Below are 20515 nucleotides of genomic sequence, written 5' to 3' on the forward strand. Positions count from 1 at the left end.
CCTCTCTGTGTGTGTGTGTGTGTGTGTGTGTGTGTGTGTGTGTGTGTGGGTGGGTGAGTGTGTGTATACATGCATACTGTAGCTATATTTACAGGCCATCTTAATATCAAACATTCTATGACAGGCCCCATCTCAGAGACACTATGATCTCTGCATTTGTCAGACATCCAAACATCTTGCTTTGACCCTAGAGGGGTGTCTAAGAACATGTTGAAAGTCAGTTATGAATGTTTCTTGTTACCAAATCTCTAACAGCTAACCATAAGCAGTTGACTTACTCACTGTTGTCATTTGCATCCTGGATACTCGCATTCATAATTGATGTTATTGTATGAAATGACAAGGCAATAGCCACCATTTTTCTTGACAGTATTGCAGGGGAGTTGTATGAGTCCTCAGCTGTTTGTGCCGTTGCGTATTTGTCATTCTCCTCCACATCTCTCTCTCTATGGCAAACATTAAGATTGTGAAAATTATGGAAACACATCAGACCCTCGGGTATTACAGTACTTTCCTGTATATTACCCGCATTGTAGGACAGTGTTTTATGCAAGTTGAGAAAACAAAACCATATTAATACCATATTAACTGCCCCCATGTATTAACCTCATAGGAATCATAGCTGGAATCATAAACCTCGGCCAATAGTTGGGAAATTACGGTAGGTCTGTACCTGCACTGAATGCGCTCTTACTGGCCAGAGAGGAGTGGCAGTGACTCATCAGAGGAGTCTTTGTTGTTGGTTCGAGCCTGGCTCCTCCTGACCCTGCCGATGTGTCCTTTGGCAAGGCTATTCGCCATGCTCCATGCGCTCAGAGAAATTGAATACAGTACATGCCGTCCATTTACTGTAGCGCCAAGAGTCTACACTGCACTTCAGTATGTGCAGTATGACGAATGCTGGGTTGGAAGAGGATTTTTCCTTTTTTGGCTGTTGTGGAAGCACCCTCGGAGTGCTATTTGCATCTGTGGGTCTTCTGGGACACAGGGAAGAGTGACCGGGGCAAAGCTAAGTTTGTTAATCCGAAACTTTCATCTCCATGCCTCTCGTGTGTACTCTGGTGACTTGTGAGGATGGTGTGTGTGTGTGTGTGTGTGTGTGTGTGTGTGTGTGTGTGTTTGTGTGTGTAAGAGCAATGAATTTCTGTGTTTTTCCGTTGAGAGATAGTACATAAGACAACCAGTGTCATAAATAGATAATGAAGGCAGTACAAGTTCAGAGAGAGAAAGGAAGATGGAGGGGAGAGAGAAGTAGAGAGAAAGAGGGGTGGAGAGAGAGTTGAAGATGATGGAGAGAGATGGAGATGGGGGGAGAGAGAAGTAGAGAGAAAGAGGGGTGGAGAGAGTTGAAGATGATGGAGAGAGATGGAGATGGGGGGAGAGAGAAGTAGAGAGAAAGAGGGGTGGAGAGAGAGTTGAAGACGACGGAGAGAGATGGAGATGGGGGGAGAGAGAAGTATAGAGAAAGAGGGGTGGAGAGAGTTAAAGAGTTAAACAGCTGTGGTTGGTTCTGGAGTGGTGGACTGATGTTGAGATGAAGTGCATTTGGAGTGCAAAAGCTTGTTTGGTTTTAAAATCTAGACTAGCTGCACCTACTGCAGTACAGCCTAAAGCTGCGGGCAATGGCAATGGAACATCGTTGTTCTTAGACTACATTCACACATGGTTTCTTTTTCTGACAAGAGAAGTTGTTCAGACCGCTTTTTCAGTTTAAAAAAAAATTCTGCCATCGTATTTGTTCCAAAAAACAAGCCGGAATCGTCTTAAACGACAGGTCTCGGTTATCCGCTTGTGATTGGTCAACTGTCAAAAAACAGCTGAGAAAAATATGCCTAGTTTGAATGTGTCCTTTGGATGAATGAAATGCTTATGTTATCACTAAGAGCATAGTTGAATATTGGGGTGGACATGTCTCCCTTGAAGTATAGTATGATTACGGCCTCGCCCAGTTCACCCAAATGGCTCTATACTGGGTATGACATTGGTTTACAATATGTACATTGTTATTTCTCTGTCACAGTGACACAATTGAAGCCACAATTTTATCTGTATCTATTAATGTGCAATAACATTCATCAGATGTTTTCACAGTACTAAAATGTCTTTTGAATAGCAAGTGTTAGAAATGAGTGGTGTAGTCTAGTTAGCTGTAGTGGATATACTGCGATGTAGTAGTTAGCTGTAGTGGGTATACTGTGATCAACCCCAAATGTTAATGTCTATCCTTGACTATTCATACCAGGTTTATACCGCATTAGGGTCCAAGTGCCCATGGAAACCTGGGTTCATACCGCACTTAAGGTTCATTCACACCAAGAACGATAACAATAACGGTAACTATAAACAAATATCGGTCTTGTTAATATGAATGACGACGTTCACACATAAACTATAATGATAATGACATGAAGAACGATATCGTTGGGGATCACTTTCAGAGTGATTTTGAGAATGATAAAAAGCTAATAGCCAATCAGAACCCATTAAATGTTAGCCATCACATTCATTAACACAAGGAGAGACTATGTTTATCGTTGTTCAGTGTGGACGCTTTTATCGTTACGGTTATAGTTATCGTTATCATTCTTGGTGTGAATGGCCCTTTAGGGTCCAAGTGCCCATGGGAACCCAGGTTCATACCGCACGGGTCCAAGTGCACAGGGTTCAAGTCAGTCTTTGGTCTTGGGACTCGGGTCCCCCTCACTTCCTGTCACTCTCTTTGTACTCCTGTCTAATAGACAAGCCCCAAAATATATTTTAAACAAAATACTTCTTTTTTTGCAAACACCGCGCTCTCCCGTTTTCTGTGGGCGCGTGATCCAGGAAATTTACAGAAAATCAAAGATTGGTCGCACTTCAAGAAATTCTTCTTATCTCGCTGGTTTATTTTCACTGGCAACGGGTAAAGTAAACACAATACTTCCAAATAACTATTATGTATGTACACAATACTTCCAAAAAACTGGAACCCTTCTGCTGCCTCCAGCCCGTCTTAACATTTCCAGACACTCTCCTTGGCTTGGCGATGATGAAACAGGCCATCTTCCACTCCTCGCCGCTTAGTAAGTGATTTACCCTCTGTATTCCGCAGACTGACAATGACTTGTCATGCTAATAATAAAATATGGCGGTGCCCACACGTCAATGACACACTTAAGCCCAATGTTGTAGGACCCCTGGTTACAATTAGAGCTTCTCTTTATATCGCCATTAGGGCACTAGGCTGTCATTGAGACGAGCAGGTGCTGAAGGATTGAGGGGGACGGCGGCGACCATTGTGTGTGTGTGTGTGTGTGTGTGTGTGTGTGTGTGTGTGTGTGTGTGTGTGTGTATGGAGAGTGTAGGCATCTCACTTACGTCTCCTCTAAAGCACTTTAGCTCAGTGAGCGTGTGAAGTACCCAGGGTCTAGTATCACCTCTTAATGCAAATCATGCCCGCCCCACCCCACACACACACACACACACACACACACCATCACCACACCTACACACACCACCTAACAGCGTCGTCCTTTTCAGTGTATTAGCACTTAAAGCCTGCCCCCCCCACCTCCACTGGTGGTGAATTGGTGAGGGGAGAGGGGGGGTCCATGGTGTCTATCGGGTCCACTTTCGCCTCCTTGTGCCTTGATGCCAAGGGCAAAATTGGGCCCAAATGAATGCACTCAGGATGCAGTGAGAGTGGAGAGAGGCAGAGGGTAAGGAATGAGGGTGGGTGGGTGGTTTCGGAGGAGAAATTGCTGGGCTAAAATTTGTCTGCAAATGACATCTCCTTGAGTTTGTAGAAAAGAAAAGACCTCTCTTTAGGTTTTTTTTCTTTCCTTATCAGCGACTTGGGAATTCTCCTTCCTTTACAAACTCTTCTTGGTCCTTTTTTCCCCCCAACCCACCCCACCCCACCCCCTCTATTCAGGAAATGTTATAAAGTATTTTAGTTTTCTCAAGGTTAGAGTAAGCTCATTTCTTTGCCATATACGTCTCTTTAAGCTTGACACAAAGGCACTGGTGGCTTCAAAACGTGTTATTTCACCCACCTCGGGTCCTTGTTCAGCCCTATGTGTTTCAGTACGAGTAATGACCTTGGAAGTAAATACTTCAAATTGTCTTTACAATGCAAATGTAGCTGAAGGCCTGTGTGAATTTGCTATCTTGCATTTAGATAAACTTACCATTCCTAAAAAGGACCCCGTCCAGTTAGAAACAGTTGTATGGTGCACTTTTATATAATTATTTACAATGAATGTAGTCATTTAGCACACATTCACACACTCATATTTTATTTTCTGAGTCCAAACAACTGTAAACAAATGTTGGTGAATGCTCTCAAACAGCTTTTCATCAATGGTTGTGTTTAAACAGTTTGGATTGTCCACAAAAATGTTCATAGAAAATGTGTTTGCTTATCCTACTCCTCCAGTTTACCTAGACACTACTTACACTGAGGGGTCTTTCATGATCATGTTTAGCACTAGACTCGTAGGCAGTGCGTTTCAATAGACTGGCAAACATCAAGTTGATTTATCAAACATCTGGCTAAACATATGTTGGTGCTTTAACTTTGAAAGACCTCCATGGCGAGCCATTTAATGTTAATGCTTAAACTTCAAATCTTTGCAGCGCAAATGTAAACCCTAAATTTGACTTGCCACTTCCTCTTCCTCTTCCTCTTCTTCCTCTTACAGCTCCCCACAGCGCTGGGCCTGAACCCTGCAGAGAGTGTCGAGCTCTACAGCCAAATGGTGACAGACGTGGCTCCTCTGGTAGACCAGGTTTGTCTCACCCTCCCTCCCTCCCTCCCACTCGCTCGCTCTCTCACTCGTGCGGTGGAGTGTGTTTGAATTTGAATGTCGGCCCAATAAAGGCGAGATATCACATTTCAGAGGCGAGACACCTGCTCCCAATTACAGGCCATTTCCCAGTCTCAACCGAGGCTGTATGAAAATGAGGCTGGAATTAGATCAAATGAGCCCCAATATGAAGCGCCGGTGTTTTGATGTACAATATAGTTGCTGCCATGGTGTTGTTATTGTCTCAGAGAAGAGATTATGTGGTGGTATTATGTTGTTGTTCATGTTGTTGTCAATATATATATATATATATCGCTGTTACAGTGGTACAACCTGTGTAACAACATGTACTATCAGGTACTATCATTGTACTTGCATTATGTATTTGTGGGTACCTACATATAGTTGTTACATTGTAATACTGAGTGCTTTTAGAAAACTTTGCCAATTTGCCTAAATTTTCATCAGAGGCAAAGAGCTGACCTGAGACCTGCTGGATGGGGTAAATCTGGTCATGATAGATTTGATATACAAAGCATTCTTAGCTCCAGTCAAGGCCTCATTGTCTTCAGTGTACATGTAACAGCTGTGCTGCTACAACCTTGTTACTCGTTGATACAGTGGAATAAACCTATTAAGTGTATTAACCAGTTAATTACTTACATGTACATATGACATGTATGTTATGTCTTCGATGTCTTGGAACAGGTCTACTAATTCACTACATTGTACATATATCAACTGTGTTGGTACACACTTATTGCTCTTTGATACAGTGGCATAAACCCATTAAAATGAAGTGTACCAGTTAAGTACTTACAATTACATATTACATGTATGTTGTGTCATTGGTGTCTTGGAACATATCTGCCATTACCCTACATACTGTAGTACATGTATCAACTGTGTTGGTACACATTTATTACTCTTTTGATACAGTGGAATAAACCCATTAAAATAAAGTGTACCAGTTAAGTACTTACATCTACATATATACATCCTGTCAATGATGTTATGCATCCTGTAATTGGTGTGTTGAAACGTGTCTGCTGTTATACCACACAGTAAATGTGAATTAGTAGACCTGCTCCAAGACAAGACCTGTTCCAGTTTATTCCACTGTATCAAAGAGTAGCAAGGTTGTAGCAGCACAGCTGTTACATGTACACTGAAGACAATGAGGCCTTGACTGGAGCTAAGCATGCTTTGTATATCAAATCTATCATGACCCGGTTTACCCCATCCAGCAGGTCTCAGGTCAGCTCTTTGCCTCTGATGAAAATTTAGGCAAGTTTTGTAAAAGCACTCAGTATTACAATGTAACAACTATATGTAGGTACCAGGGTAGGAATTTCACGGCGGCCATGACGAGAGGTTTACAGGCCACGGTGGCCTTGGTGCCCCCTTCTTTCAATATTCTGCTTTGTGTCCTACTAATAGCGATTTTTATTTAGCCTGTGGCCTGTCAAAATAATATTTCACAGCGCAAATTAATTTAGTCATTTACGCAGTGGAGAAAGTGGCAGCGCAAGAAAGAAAGTGCGTCCAAATTCACCCATTCTCATGTTGAACTACTCGCGAAGTAGCCTATTCATCACACAGACACCACATATCACATGAAAGAGCTTTTTCTCAGCTTTTAAACGATGTTAGCCGATAATTGCTGTGTTGAACGGTTCGCGAGAAAAGTAAATAATATAATTCAACTTAATCATACATTCTACTGAAGGTGTTGCGTCCCATGATCTCCATACCCATTCATCTCGGTGTAATACTTTACGAACCCTTCTTTTAACACATGACAACCCATATATCAGAATAAACAGGAGACCTTACCGAACACAAAGGTGTAAAGCAGTCCCCTGTACAGTTAGCCGTTCCAGAGTAATCCAGTTTTGAATTTGCAGTAAAGTTCGACATACATGTGTAGCGAAGCGGGAGTAGAGTTTCAGATTTTAGTTGTCGACTACGCCACCTAGAGGAGTAATGCTCCCCTAGGAATTAAATGGTGAGGTGGTGTGCGTAAATGCAGCCTGGGCACACACTTCCTAGCTATCAGATTTGTAGACACACAGGTTCGTTGCAATTATGAGACAGAGACAGAATTCTATAAACCAATAATTACGTGTTTTTATTGTATTTCAAGAACACATCAAGAGAATGGCATACGGTAATTTTATTTTGGACAAGACAGAACAATTCACATTAGGGATACTCCCATAGACAGGACACAACAAATACTTAAACACATGGAGTGGGGCTTACCCAGGGGAGGCAGGCTATCTGGACTGGGGTCAACAGGACCACACGTGGAACTCTGGATACACCACAACCACCCAGGTGCACGCTACACTGGGAATGCACACAGTAAAACACACACATGAAAAATAGACACCCACCACAAGGTGACAAGCCTCCCTGCAGTAAAGCCCCAACCCGGTAACAAAAAAAAAGAAACAATGAAAGACACAATCACACCAATGGGTCAAGAAACCGGTCTAAGTCATGAGGAGCCAACAGGCGCTCTCACCGTCTGAGGGGCAGTGAAACAAAGGTGTAAAGTAAGCTTACAGTTAGAGTAAACACAGCATGCACAACTGCAACAGAACCAAAACCAACAGGGGCACCACAAAAGCGCCTTAACCACTCACAGCAGACTTTGTGACAAATACAGACACATGCCCATGCAATGAGGCGACACTTGCCACTGGTGAGACATATAATGGACAAGATAACAAAGAAATAAACAAACTAAACACAAGCGCCAATGGCTGACCTTTTCCCACAGACAAAGACAGAAATAAAACCATACAAATAACACATACACAGGCCGCATGCACACACACAAGCGGAGGGTTACTGTAGAAGCCTGTGCCAGCGCGCACAGTAGGCTTCGCCCTAGATTAGGCCTACTGCTAATGGCATCCGTCGTGGACAGGCGGCATACTAAATAAAACAAAACAAAATCAGAGAGACAAAACAGCAGCACAAGTATTAGCTGGTGAAAATAGAGATCCCACTCCAATGGATGTAGCCAGCGTAAAACCTGCTGAGAGTGGGAAATGGATACAAAGGTTAATGCTACTAACTAGACTATAAACTAACACATATTTATCAAAGTAGCCCGCATTACCACAACAGCTGATGAAATCGATTTCCAGTGGACCCGTATTGAACTGGGTGGCCAATCGGGACCATGAAAACCTGGCAGAAGCGAGCAATGCAGGAAAGATAAACATAATTGCCTACAATTGAAATGGGAGCCAGGTATTAGGGCAGTTCACGTACCAGCAGAAGACAACAAAACCCACACACTCCTTAGCTCACGAATCGCTAACTGAGTCACAGCGATCAATCATTTCGACTCCCAACTCCTGCAGCACCACTCCCAACCATGGGTCCCTATTACGAAGGGAAAGTTAGCGACTGATCACATAATACAATCAAATCGCATTCAATGAAACCGGACACACCTTCTGCAGAAGACCACGGATATCCACGAGCTGCTAACCACAGGAGCACAGAATGAGAAGGAGCAAACGAGGGCACAAAACTAGAGACAGACAAACAATCCCAACCTAGTCCTGCCGCTTCCCAGGCCATGTCTGACACCACACTTATAAAGCAAGCATCAGCCTCTTTGATAATTACTACCCATCCGGCATCCGGTGTGGCACCAATGTGGTGGGTTGGCTTAAAGGCACAGGCACTCCATTTCAACCTATTACACATGGATGTCTCCAAATTTGGGCTTTAAGTTTTACAATGTGTTTAAATTGTTCCACATAATTTCATAACGGGCCAAATACAAAATAAATGTTACAAATATTGCCTATATATTGGTAAATCAGAGGACAGCTGACTAAGAGTTTGTAAAAGTAGCCTTAATGATCACAAAATGCTAAGCATGCATCTAGGCTATTTGAGTTTCTTAAAGCTGAGCTGTGCTTAAATTGTTCAATACATGATTTCATAACAGGCCAAATATAAAATAAATGTTAAATATAGCCTAGATATCTGTAAATATTAGATAGTCAGATGATTTACAGTTCTATGTAATATGTCATGTTTTCATTTCATGTTTTTGTAATGTTTCATACAGTGATGCAGGTCTACTGCAGTGAATAGGCTAAATACAACTTTGATCATTTTTATAGCCTACTACTAATAGTTAACTTTGGCCTTGGTGCCCTGACATGTGGCCTTTGTGCCCCCCACCAAATATGCCCAACTGAAGGCCAAGTGGCCTTGCCCCCAGAATGGTGAAATTCCAAGCCTGGTAGGTACCCACAAATACATTATGCAAGTACAATGATAGTACCTGATAGTACATGTTGTTACACAGGTTGTACCACTGTACCTAATTAGGTAAGTACACTGTAACAGTGCAATAAAGTGTTACCTAATTTTTTTTTATTTTTTTTTTTTTATCCACAATATTGGCTCAGGCCAACTTTTGTCATCTGTTCCTCGTTGGTGGAACACGCTACCAGTTCCTACTAGAGCAGAGACATCCCTCTCCATCTCCAAAAAACCCTGCTTTTCAGAGAATATCTCCTCTCGTAGCACTACGTACAACCAGCCTTTTAATTCTAGCACTTATCATCTGACCAACTGGCACTTAACTGTATAAAAACAGCACTCACTGATGCACTTTTCTTATTGTACTCTACCTTTTAAATTGTTTTAAATTGCTCTAGAATTGTTGGGAGAATTGTTTTAAAAAGCTTTAAACTGTTTACAATGTTGTAAGTAAATAAAATGTCAGCCAAATGTAATGCAATGCAATGTAATCCAACAGATGCTGAGGACTCAGAGGACTCTGCTAAGTGTGACTGATGGTGTAGACTTTAGAAATAACACCTTCGGCGGCCTAATTGCACTGCTGTGTGGGCCAAGCCCTGACTCCAACTCCACCAAGTCCACTCAAGCCAGGTCCAGTTCATGGCCGATGAATGAGCGGAAGGACAGCAGTAGCCAGCAGCCAACTCAGAGAAATGCAAGTAAGTCTAAGTTCAGAAAAGTGCACACGGATGTCATGGGGAAAGTAGTAGCGTAGTGGTTAAGGAGCTGGGCTAGCATGTAGTAGCCTGTAAAGTTGTGGGTTCAATTCCCGGCTTCCACCATTGTGCCCCTGAGCAAGGCGTTGGACGATGGCCCTTGTGATATGACTACTGTAAGTTGCTTTAGATAGAAGCGTCTGCCAATGGTTAAACTTTATATCCATACCAAGGATATGGTTCAGAGCCAGGGTAGCTGTATTATGTGTATGCTACATAAACATTGAAACTGGGATTTAAGTTAATGTGGAATTGTGTAAGTATCATATTATTCATAGACACTGTTTTCCACACATTGACACAATGTGTCACACTATGTTCAATTATAGTTACAATGTAGCAAGGGCAATGCAATGTAATAAGAAGGGTTACAGATTGATATGTATTAAATGATAGCGATAAGCTGTATTGATTTGACTTAGTTATTTTTTCTGACGTATTTGTCCAAGCCAATACCCGTTGGGTCTATCAGATACTTTTGGCCTGTGGCTGTCTGTGTCACTTTAACACTGCGATAAATCTTTGACTCAGGTCAGCGTTTTAATCCTGACAAGATAAAAGCATTGGATCTGACATGTCTCAGACCTACCCTACGCCAAGACATCCCCAAACTTAACCGAATTGCACAAGACAATCAGAAATTAATCGACACAAGGCCCTGTCTCCTGCATCAGTCACATTCATCACATAACCCCTCCTCCCTCCATTAACAAAAGCCCCACAGATATGTAAGGAATCATGATCGTGGGCGGTTGTCGCGATCACAGAGCCATTGTTGTGGGAAATGGGAAATCGCGGTGCAGCGTGTTTTTTGTGTGTGTGGAGCGCGGATGTAGCCACTGCCCCTGGGAAATCATTCGACTGGAGTGGACTCGAATCAAGCCATTAAATATGTAGACAGCTTCTGGAGCCTCTGTTTTCATAATGGTCATTTTGGGATGCAGTGGAGCTTTAAGCCTTCTCTCAGTCAAGAGGGAGCAAAGAGGCAGCAGGTGCTTAGATATTCATTGTTTTTTGGTCGCAGTGTCTCTCTCTCTCTCTCTTTCACTCTCTCTCTCTCTCTCTCTGTGTGTGCGTGTTTCAGAAAGACACTAAAGCTGAAACAGCAGTTGTCGGTGTGGTAATTTAAATTAAAATGTAAAAAGAAAAAGTGTATCTTTTAGCTAATGTCCACCGTCACTGTTTTAAAGGTATAATTTCAGTCATCAAGATGTGGTATATAAAAACATTTGTCTCAACCCAGTCAATTTGCAGTATAATGAGTTAAATTATATTGTAGTGAGTACTAGTTTGTAGTACTGAGTTTATTACAAGTTTATTACACATGCACATGGAGTGTTCGTAGTGCACCATAACCGATTTAAAAAAAGCACTGAACTCTTGACAGAAATCTCATGGGAGAGTTGAGCCAGAGTGTGCATGATCTATCATCTCACTTTGATACATTTTTCAGATGCACTTTTCCACTCTCCTCTATATAATGCATGCATACAACAGACTGGCACCTCTAGTTTGTGCAGTTGAAGTGTGATGTGGGAGACTCCAATATGAAAACGTTCAGCTAACGAGTGTCATAAATTGTTTTAGGCTCATGCAATACATTCTAACTGATCAGGGATAAAAGGAATACATTTTCACCATGCAGACACATGAAGCACGATATGCTTTGAATCTGGTCAAACCAAATTTGTGTTAAAAATACAGAACGTTTTTTTTTTTTCATTATTGACGCTAGATTTCTGCACCTCTGCATCTCTGCAATCCTTAACTGAAAACAGACTTGTTCAGTGACTCATATAATATATGCATTTATCTGTGTGGTGACTCATCATATAATATATACATTTATCTGTGTGGTGACTCATCATATAATATATACATTTATCTGTGTGGTGATGTGGTGAGAATTAAAAATGACATGGAAGCAAAACAGAACTGAGATGTGTTAAGAAAGGTAACACTCCCAAGGTTTATTACAAACCGGCTCGGAGGAGAACATGAACCAAGTTTCCTCTGTTTAAAGCAACACCAAAGAACTTTCCCTCTGTCGCACGCACGCTATTTGTTTATACAGATCCGCTACCCGATCTGGCAAACTTACATAGTGCGGTTATAGCTGATAGAGGGCTGCGAAGCGAATGCAGAAGTGCCGTTCACCCTGTTACAAGTTGATGAACCACTGAAACGATTTTGGAAACATTATTTTAAGGTACAAAAAACTCTTTGGTGTTACTTTCAAGTCACCTCACGACTCTCGTATGTCACTGCCTTTTATCCTGTTAGTAGGCTCTTTGTCTGCTCCAGTGGAAAAGTTCAGACAACCATGTGTCTGTGTTTGCACACTGTGGATCAGGGTTTGCATATTCAACATGTCTCATACACGTGTTTTAACACTGCATTTTGGTCGTTGCTTTTACCTTACCGAAAGCCTACGTTATCCTCCTTCTGTTGCCTGCAGCCTACTTTCAAAACTCCAAAGCTGCTGTCAGATTTTGTTCCAAGGACACAAGTTGCCTATTGTGTATCAACAACACTCAATAACAGTTTATGTGATGTGTTAATCAATTCAATTCCCAACAATTTGACAACAGCTAGTTCTGGAGTAGGCTATTATTCAACTAGCCCGCTTGCTTGCGAGACTCAGTGGCTGCGTAGTCTGCATCCCTTTCCTTATTTGGGTTTTGGGTTGCTAGGTTTTAGCCTGACAAAAGGGTTGAAATTGAAAGGAAGTGATTGTGCATGTATAGGGTGTATTTCTTACACAATCTGGCAACCTGAGAGATGTCAGACTAACAAAAAAAAATGAATGGATCAGTGATTTTAAAATGAAGGTTGATGGCCATGCAAATTACGGGAGTTTTCGGGAGAAATAACAAAACGGGAGGGCGCCGGGGGATGACCTTGAAATAAAGGAGAAACCCGGGAAAAACGGGAGTGTTGGCAGGTATGATCTGGATGCGCGTCAAATCTGGTGTGGAATCATGGGCGAAATCTTGAGTTGAACATTGAGTACTTCACTTCATCATACTCTATAACAGCTTCATTTTTCATGATGATATGATTATTGGGAGGAGTTGCATTGGCCGGTTTTGATTACTGTGGAGTCTGTGGGGGCTTACAACACCACCCATCCTCCTCGTCCGTATTTTAAGTGAGATAGAGGTCAAAAGATTGAAACTTATTCTTATGATAACGGAGTCTCATACACTATGCAGACGAGTGCTTCTTCGATCATTTTATCTCATGTATTGTTTTCGGGGAGCCTCTCTGTCTCTATTATGTTTGAACATCACCTGATGAATGCCTAATATCCTGGCCCAGAAGTATTTCAATGCAAATCAGAATCATTTCATTCTGATTTATCTGCGGCACGCACCGTTTGCCCGTCACATTATTCCAGCTTTCGTCTCAACAACACTGGATTCAAGCGATGCAAGACTGATTTCTCCCGTAATGTTTCAGAGAGTAATCCCAGTGCTGAGTCGACACTTGGTTTTGTTTCAGTCTGACAGTCTGTTATTGGCACGACTAGCATTAAGCTGTCAAGTGTGATCCCCCCACACACACACACACACACACACACTCTCCGACTCCTATAAACGTCCTGTCTATCATTGTTTCTTGCCGTTTTGTGATGGCGGTGTCATGTTTTTAAACAACACTGTTTTGTTTCTGCTTCATGCTATTCTCTCAAGGTTGTTCCGCACGATGCAGCATCATTGTTGTCAATGTTTGTTTTGCATTCTGTACAGTTTGTTATAATGGGCCTGTTTTATTTATTTTTTGGTGAGCCACTATGACAACATGTCTTCATGACAGATTAAAGATGTTATGTCAAAGCAAGCGAGATTCCTTCCTTTAACTGATTTGGACCTACAGGGATACTCTCTGTGCATATGTTATAATAAACATCATATATGATTTATAGAGTATATATATACTGTATATATTGTTTTTAGAAGTAGTAAGTGTATGGGCTAACGAAAAACAAACTGCAGGGGTGAAAGTGACCTCTGTGCTTATTATTCCGCTCACCCATCTGTCGCTATGTGTATGTGTGTTTGCATGTTGAATAAGCAGTGAATTGTAAAAATTATTTTCACAGACAGACTCTCTCTCTTTCACACACACACACACACACACACACACACACACACACACACACACACACAAAGGCTATTTGAATACCCAGCAATGTTTTTTGTATGATGGAGTGTGTGCAGGTCTTGTATTTGTGTGCACGCGTGTGTGTGTGTATGTGTGTGTGTGCATGTGTGTGTGTGTGTGTGTGTGTGTGTGTGTGTGTGTGTGTGTGTGTGTGTGTGTGTGTGTGTGTGTGTGTGTGTGTGTGTGGTTGTCTCCAGGAGTCAGCCCAAGCTGATTAAATTCAGCAGGTAGTACATGGGGCTGACTCCGGGCACCAGGCAATTATTTGGCGGCGCTGCCCCTGTGCAAAAATATGGATTTGGATTTGGTTCCCCGATGCCGGCATTGTGCGACAAAATGGACCCTCTTTGTTACGTGGAGTCCTGAGAGAGAGAGGCGGGTTTGGAAAAAGAGGTGGAGAGGGTGATAAGGAGAGAGTGATAAAAGAAGAGGCGAGGAGAAAGAGAGAGATTTTAGTGAAAGAGAGAGAGAGAGAGAGACAAAGGGATAAAAAGAGAAAGGCACACCCAAATAGATTTATGGATGGATGGATGGATGAACACATAGAAGTATATAGTAAATGGAAAAAGATAAGTGGATGATAGCTAGACGAAGACAAAAAGAGAGTTTGTGGGGTGAAAGATGCACTTCATTGAACTATAAAGGCGCTTTGCTCTGATTAATTGTGTTTATTGAATAATAAGCTGTTTACTGATGTATTTAAACTGCCAAGGGAGGCGGACCCTGGTGAATGGAATGTGAGGCCCATCTGTGGGCTTCATGCTACAACAGCTGGCCTGGATGATATCCATGAGGGACAAACGTTATAGCAGTCTGCTAGCAAGCAACCTCGCCCCTTAGTCCAGGGCCACTCTCTCCTACTCACATCTCTCCCATTCCTGGACATTTGTCCTTCTACCAAAGTCATGCACGTGGATATATGCGTTAATTGCTTTAAATCACCCCTATAGTGGGATGTACCAAATTGACCATGGGGTTAATTTGTGCACTACTTTACCCATACTCAAAAGCCTGGGTGTATTATTTCAGAGGAGGCTTTGTAATTTTCAATTTTAATCTAGGTGGTTAGCACTGTGTGAAGGGCCTGAACTACTGTAGGTTGCTTAGCATGTGAGCTCTTTCTCTGCCATAACATTCTGTAAAGTGTTTTTTTCCTGAGCCCTTTAGTTCTGTAAAGTGTTTTTTTTTCCTGAGCCCTTTAGTTCTGATGTACAGTAGAGGAGGCCGGGCTTTTCATTTCTTCTGCTTGGGTGATCTCGAGTGCAACGTCTCACCCTTATCCTCAGAGCTATTGCACTGTCAAGACATGACAACTGCCCTTGCTTAAAAGGCTAAATGTATGGGTTTTAAATGGACACTTCTATACATGTCCAGCACTGGGAGGTCATTCATTTGTGTGTGTGTGTGTGTGTGTGTGTGTGTCTGTGTGTGTGAGATCATCCATGCTTTAAGAGGAAAGCACAGCGAAAGTAGCTGTGATCATATTTTATGTGATCAAGATGCACCGTGTGATCAAGATGCATGTCTGTTGCACCAACACAACGTGCCCCCCCCCCCATGCATGTAGACTATTCATATCTCAATCCGCATTGTTGCACTCCATCTGGTGTTAAAGGTTGTGGCTGGAAAAACACCAGATTTTACACATTAAAGGAGCCAGTTGAGTCACCAAAACGTTGGGCAGACAACACAGCAACTTTATGCATGGACTAAAGCTAAATTTTGTGACATGGGGGAACATTACAGTGAGTAATCCACCAGTGTTTGCTGGGGCTGGGGATTTTGCTCATGGTATTAAATCAGCTAATTGATATTAATTGAATTAATTTCTCATTTTCTGTTTTTTCGACTTTGCACTTTTCCATTCATAATAATTGAGGTCCTTTGTGTCTTTGAAATATTTTTTGTTCTCATAGATGTGCCTATGATAATGCAATACTCATGGGCTGCCACAAGTATGTTGCTGACAACAGAGAGAGAGAGAAAGAGAGAGATAGAGAGAGAGAAAGAGAGAGAGAGAGTGGAATATTTAACTATTATTGTATGTTTTTCTGAGATGGAAGGTTGACCTCAAATGGATCTAGCTCAGATGGCTGGTGGCAGGTGTACAGAGTCAGAAACAGACCACATGGCAGTCGGATCCGGGCCGGATCTGGCACGGATCTGTTTAGTTGACTCCTCTGACTTCCCCACAAGCGTTAGAGCGAGTGTTGCATGTCTGCAGTCAGTGGGCGTCTGGATGTTGATTGATCTGCGGAAACGTTTCAAAATGAAGCCCTGCAGGTCACATTACCACCACCAGCACAGCAGACAAGCTTTTTGCCCGAGTCCGCACCTCCCCCTCATGTGTCCGAGTGCCTCGGACGGAAAACTCGCAGGGAGAGTCAGAGCCGCCACTCACCCTCCTCATTGCAAATGTCACTTCAGGGGAAGGAGCTGCGATAATGTGTTACTCAAAACTCCTGTGGCTGTCAAGAGCGCCGACTTTCTCCCTCTGCCAACCCATTTTCATCCCCTCCAGTTATTGTTCCCCTCTCTCGGCCCCTCGTTGGTACAACTCAATTCCAAGTGGATTAGAAAGGAACACTTTTGAAGTGTTGATGATGATGATGATGATGATGTGGCTGTCAGATGAAAACTTGTTATTTTTTTTTTTCCCACTCCAAGGTGAGTTTTGCCAGACGCTCATCGGCACGTTGGAGGGCTCGCCCCGCCTGCGGCCCTTGTGGAGCACGTTCAGGCCGATCATACAGGGGAAGGTGCTCTACACACCTGACACACAAGCGACCAGGCAACTCATGGCACAGGTGAGATGATGACTCGGTGGCACACTGCAAAAAATCCTAGAATTCAAAATCTAAGTGAGATAAATAAGCTTAAATCAAGTAAATATGTACTTATTTTCTAATATTTTCTCATTACAAGGCATCTTTGCACTTGATTTAAGTTTTTTTGCCTTGTACAAAGTGAAAATCTTCTTGTTCTATTGGCAAATCTTGCCAGATTCGTGAGACTTGCCCCATGTTTTTTTTTTGGGGGTCACCAGACAAAAAGTTTAAGAACCACTGAGTTAACACCACTTAGACAAGGCTAACTGGTCTAACCAACTTCCAGTGAATTATGCTAAGCTAGGCTAATAGTGTCAGACTGTGAAGAGAAGTGTGTGTTTCATCCTCATACCTTACTAACTAGAGCAGACGACTGCAAATAAGATAACTTTCAAAAAAGTTTTAGTATTATTATATTGAATGGTGAATATCGTACGATGTGTGTGAACTTGTGAATGTGTCACTGCCCCCATCAGCTAATTTCTGAATAGGAGTTTCCGTATAATTTCTAATTCTCGACCACGACGGGATTTGTCCCTCTTCCAACCCCACGGTCCATTATGTCGTGCTGGAAAAAATGACATCAGGTTTGCAGACGTTCGGTTTCTGCTTTCACTGCTGCAGAAGTTTCTAGATGCAAACTGAAAGCCCCTCATTAAGAGGCACATATCGTCAGGGTATAAATAAGGATAATAAAAGCACAGAGTAGAATATGTGACACTTTATGAACCTCCTCTCAACAACACAACAACATGTAAGAGAGAGAGAGAGAGAGCGCGAGAGAGAGAGAGAGAGAGAGAGAGAGAGAGAGAGAGAGAGAGAGGAAGAACAGAAAAACGATAAAGGGGAGAGGGAGAGAGGAAGTAAAAATTGAGAGAGAGAGAGAGAACGGGGGAGGAGAGATGAAGATGGAGGAAAGAGAGAATAGAGAGGCGACCCAGAAGGGGAGATCAAAATAATGCATTTCTTATGTCTTCAGCTGAAATATTCGCATTACTGCAATTGGCCAGACAAACAACACAAATTCGAAGTCTGTTTCCATGCATAGACACGTGTGTTCCTGTGCACATGTACGCACACACACACACACACACACATACACACACACACACACACACACACACACACACACACACACACACACACACACACACATGCACACACACACACACACACACACACACACACACACACACACACACACACACACACACACACACACACACACACACACACACACACACACACAGACACACACAAAAGCATACACACACACTGTTCTAAAGCATCCAGATGGCAATAATGAACAGTCGTTCATCCCTTCATTCCCTTCGTGTGTGAGGTGCACACTACGTCTTCATCTGGCTGCCAAGATTAGTGTTTACATCTTAACGTCTCATTCTGCCCCCATCTTTTATGGAATGTGGAGTATGAATTTATTTTTGGCGTACATTACACCCATAGAGCATAGAAACAGCAGCTGAAGATCAGTACTAGTCACAGTAAATACACAGCAGCCTACACAATACTGGTTTAAAGACCATTTTTATTCCTTTCTTCTAGTTGTTTTTGAACCTCACCTTTTGGTTTCAGTGGCATCGTAGAGTTAAGGAGTAGAAGAAACCTTGTTTGTTTTAGAGTCTGAAGACCCTCTATCTATACCTGGCAATCTTCAAATAACAGCACCCTATGGAGAAGGTGGAATTCGTAGCACCCAGGACTTCCTTTATTCCAAGGAATCCTTTTCAGACAAGGACAATGAAATTAATTAACCGATGGTTTCGGCAATCCTTTTGTAAAGTAAATGACTGCCATCAAATGCATTCTTGTGTTAATTACTATCCACACCAATGTCATAGAGAGTGTCTATCTCCATGTCACATAACCTCTATGGCTTCAGTCATACATTGTAGGTAGTCCGTGGACCTTCGCTGCCTGAATTGGATGATGTTCTCTCCAGGTGTCATAGAATGAGCTGAAAACAATCACAATGTTTCTTGGTGTACAAAAACAACACATTACTATGCAGCTTTTCTAGGAACCCCAAGCAATTTTACTGTGAAGAGGAGGACCACCACCCATTAACACCCAAGTGGGTGATGCACGGCAGTCATTATGCTCCAGAATGCTCACAACTCACACCACACAACGTGTGAAAATAGTGCTATTCTCAACTTGGTGATCTGTACTTTGTTTTGAGTAGAATAGTACAATTAGACACAAGGCAAACCTATTGCGTAACAACAGGACTCTTTTTTTTTTATTATTATATTTTTTGGTTTTTTTTTATGCCTTTAATGAGAGGACAGCGGAGATTGACAGGAAGCAAGTGGGAGAGAGAGTTGGGGTGGGTTCCGGAAAGGACCATGGGGCGGGAATCGAACCCGTGTCGCCGGCGTACAGTGCACGTGCCCCAGCCAGTTGCGCCACAGCTGGGGCCAACAACAGGATTCTTGAGTCAATTCCTCTATACAATGTTCCAGGAAGTACATTTACATTAAAATAAAACATTTGTCTTAGTTTATTATTGAAGTAGATTTTTCAACAATTTTTCAACACAATTTTTGAAGTCAGAAAGCCAATTGGGGTTCATAGGTATTTGGGGGTCAAATGTGTTTTTTGAAGCTGTTGTGATGGACAGCCTATATGTTGAAAGGCTCCTTTATGGGCAATGCAGACATCTGTCTGGCCTAACCTTCACTATGTTTTTGCTTTGATGTGTTTCTTGCAATTGCCATTGATGTGAATATGAAAGACGAAGGCGACCTTCAAAGTAATTAAGAACACGTTGTGCTCTCTGTTCTCTGCAGGCAAATGGCACGTTCGATGCCCTGGCCAGGCTGAAGGCACTGGGAGAGGCCTGGGCGGAGAATGAGCCAAGAATCTGGGACTTCTTTCAAAATGGCAGTCAAATCAATAGATTAAGGGTAAGTCGGTGACAGTGATTCGGTAGTGGTAGTTGTATATGGTGATGGCAATAATTGGTAGTGTTAGTGGTAGTTCTATGATCATTACAATTGTTGTGTTTTTTTGTTGATGGTGGTTGCTGTTGTTGTTGTTGTTGTTGTTGATGATGATGATGATGATGATGATGATGATGATGATGATGATGATTATATGATTGATAAATCACCTTAAGCAAGATTCATTTCAGAAATGAATTAACTAAAGAGCCCTAGTTTATTTATCTTAATTACAAACAATGTCAGCTGTAACAGTAATGATAACCGCGTTTCATGTCGTTATTCCTGAATTAGAATGCAGTTACACATATCATGGGCAGATTAGAAGTCTTGTATGCTTATTATGCGACTTCATACCTCAAATTCAATCACACTCGGCATTCAAGGACAATCATATCGACGGGATCATCCACCTGCCCTGCTATTGTTCTCGCAGACGGAGCTTCAGTCTCTGCCTCTCTCTCTCTCCCTCTCTCTCTCTCACACACACACCTGAGAGAAGACGTCAGTTCTCAAGTGGCACCCCTGCATTTGTGAATACGTGATCATTGTCACCCTGGCTAGCGGGTGGAGGATTAGCCTGGAATGAAATGAGCATTTATTTCTCCTGCATGTCACTTTCCCCATCTGCCTCCTATATTGCCCCTACCTCCCTCTCCCTCTCCACCTCCCTCTCCCTCTCCACCTCCCTCTCCCTCTACCTCCCTCTC

At 42.4% G+C, this 20515-nt stretch overlaps 1 protein-coding gene across 1 annotated transcript in view; it reads left to right on the forward strand.

The window, feature by feature from the left end:
* LOC125289304 (phospholipid-transporting ATPase ABCA1) overlaps nt 1–20515 on the forward strand; it is a 160116-nt gene that overhangs the window by 9839 nt on the left and 129762 nt on the right. Inside the window, exons 7-10 of the mRNA XM_048236058.1 lie at nt 4683–4769; nt 9589–9790; nt 16682–16821; nt 19653–19769. Coding sequence (XP_048092015.1) covers nt 4683–4769; nt 9589–9790; nt 16682–16821; nt 19653–19769 — 546 coding nt within the window. The remainder of the gene's footprint in view (nt 1–4682; nt 4770–9588; nt 9791–16681; nt 16822–19652; nt 19770–20515) is intronic.

The sequence above is a fragment of the Alosa alosa genome, chromosome 24 (genome assembly GCF_017589495.1).
Source record: "Alosa alosa isolate M-15738 ecotype Scorff River chromosome 24, AALO_Geno_1.1, whole genome shotgun sequence".
NCBI lineage: Eukaryota > Metazoa > Chordata > Actinopteri > Clupeiformes > Clupeidae > Alosa > Alosa alosa.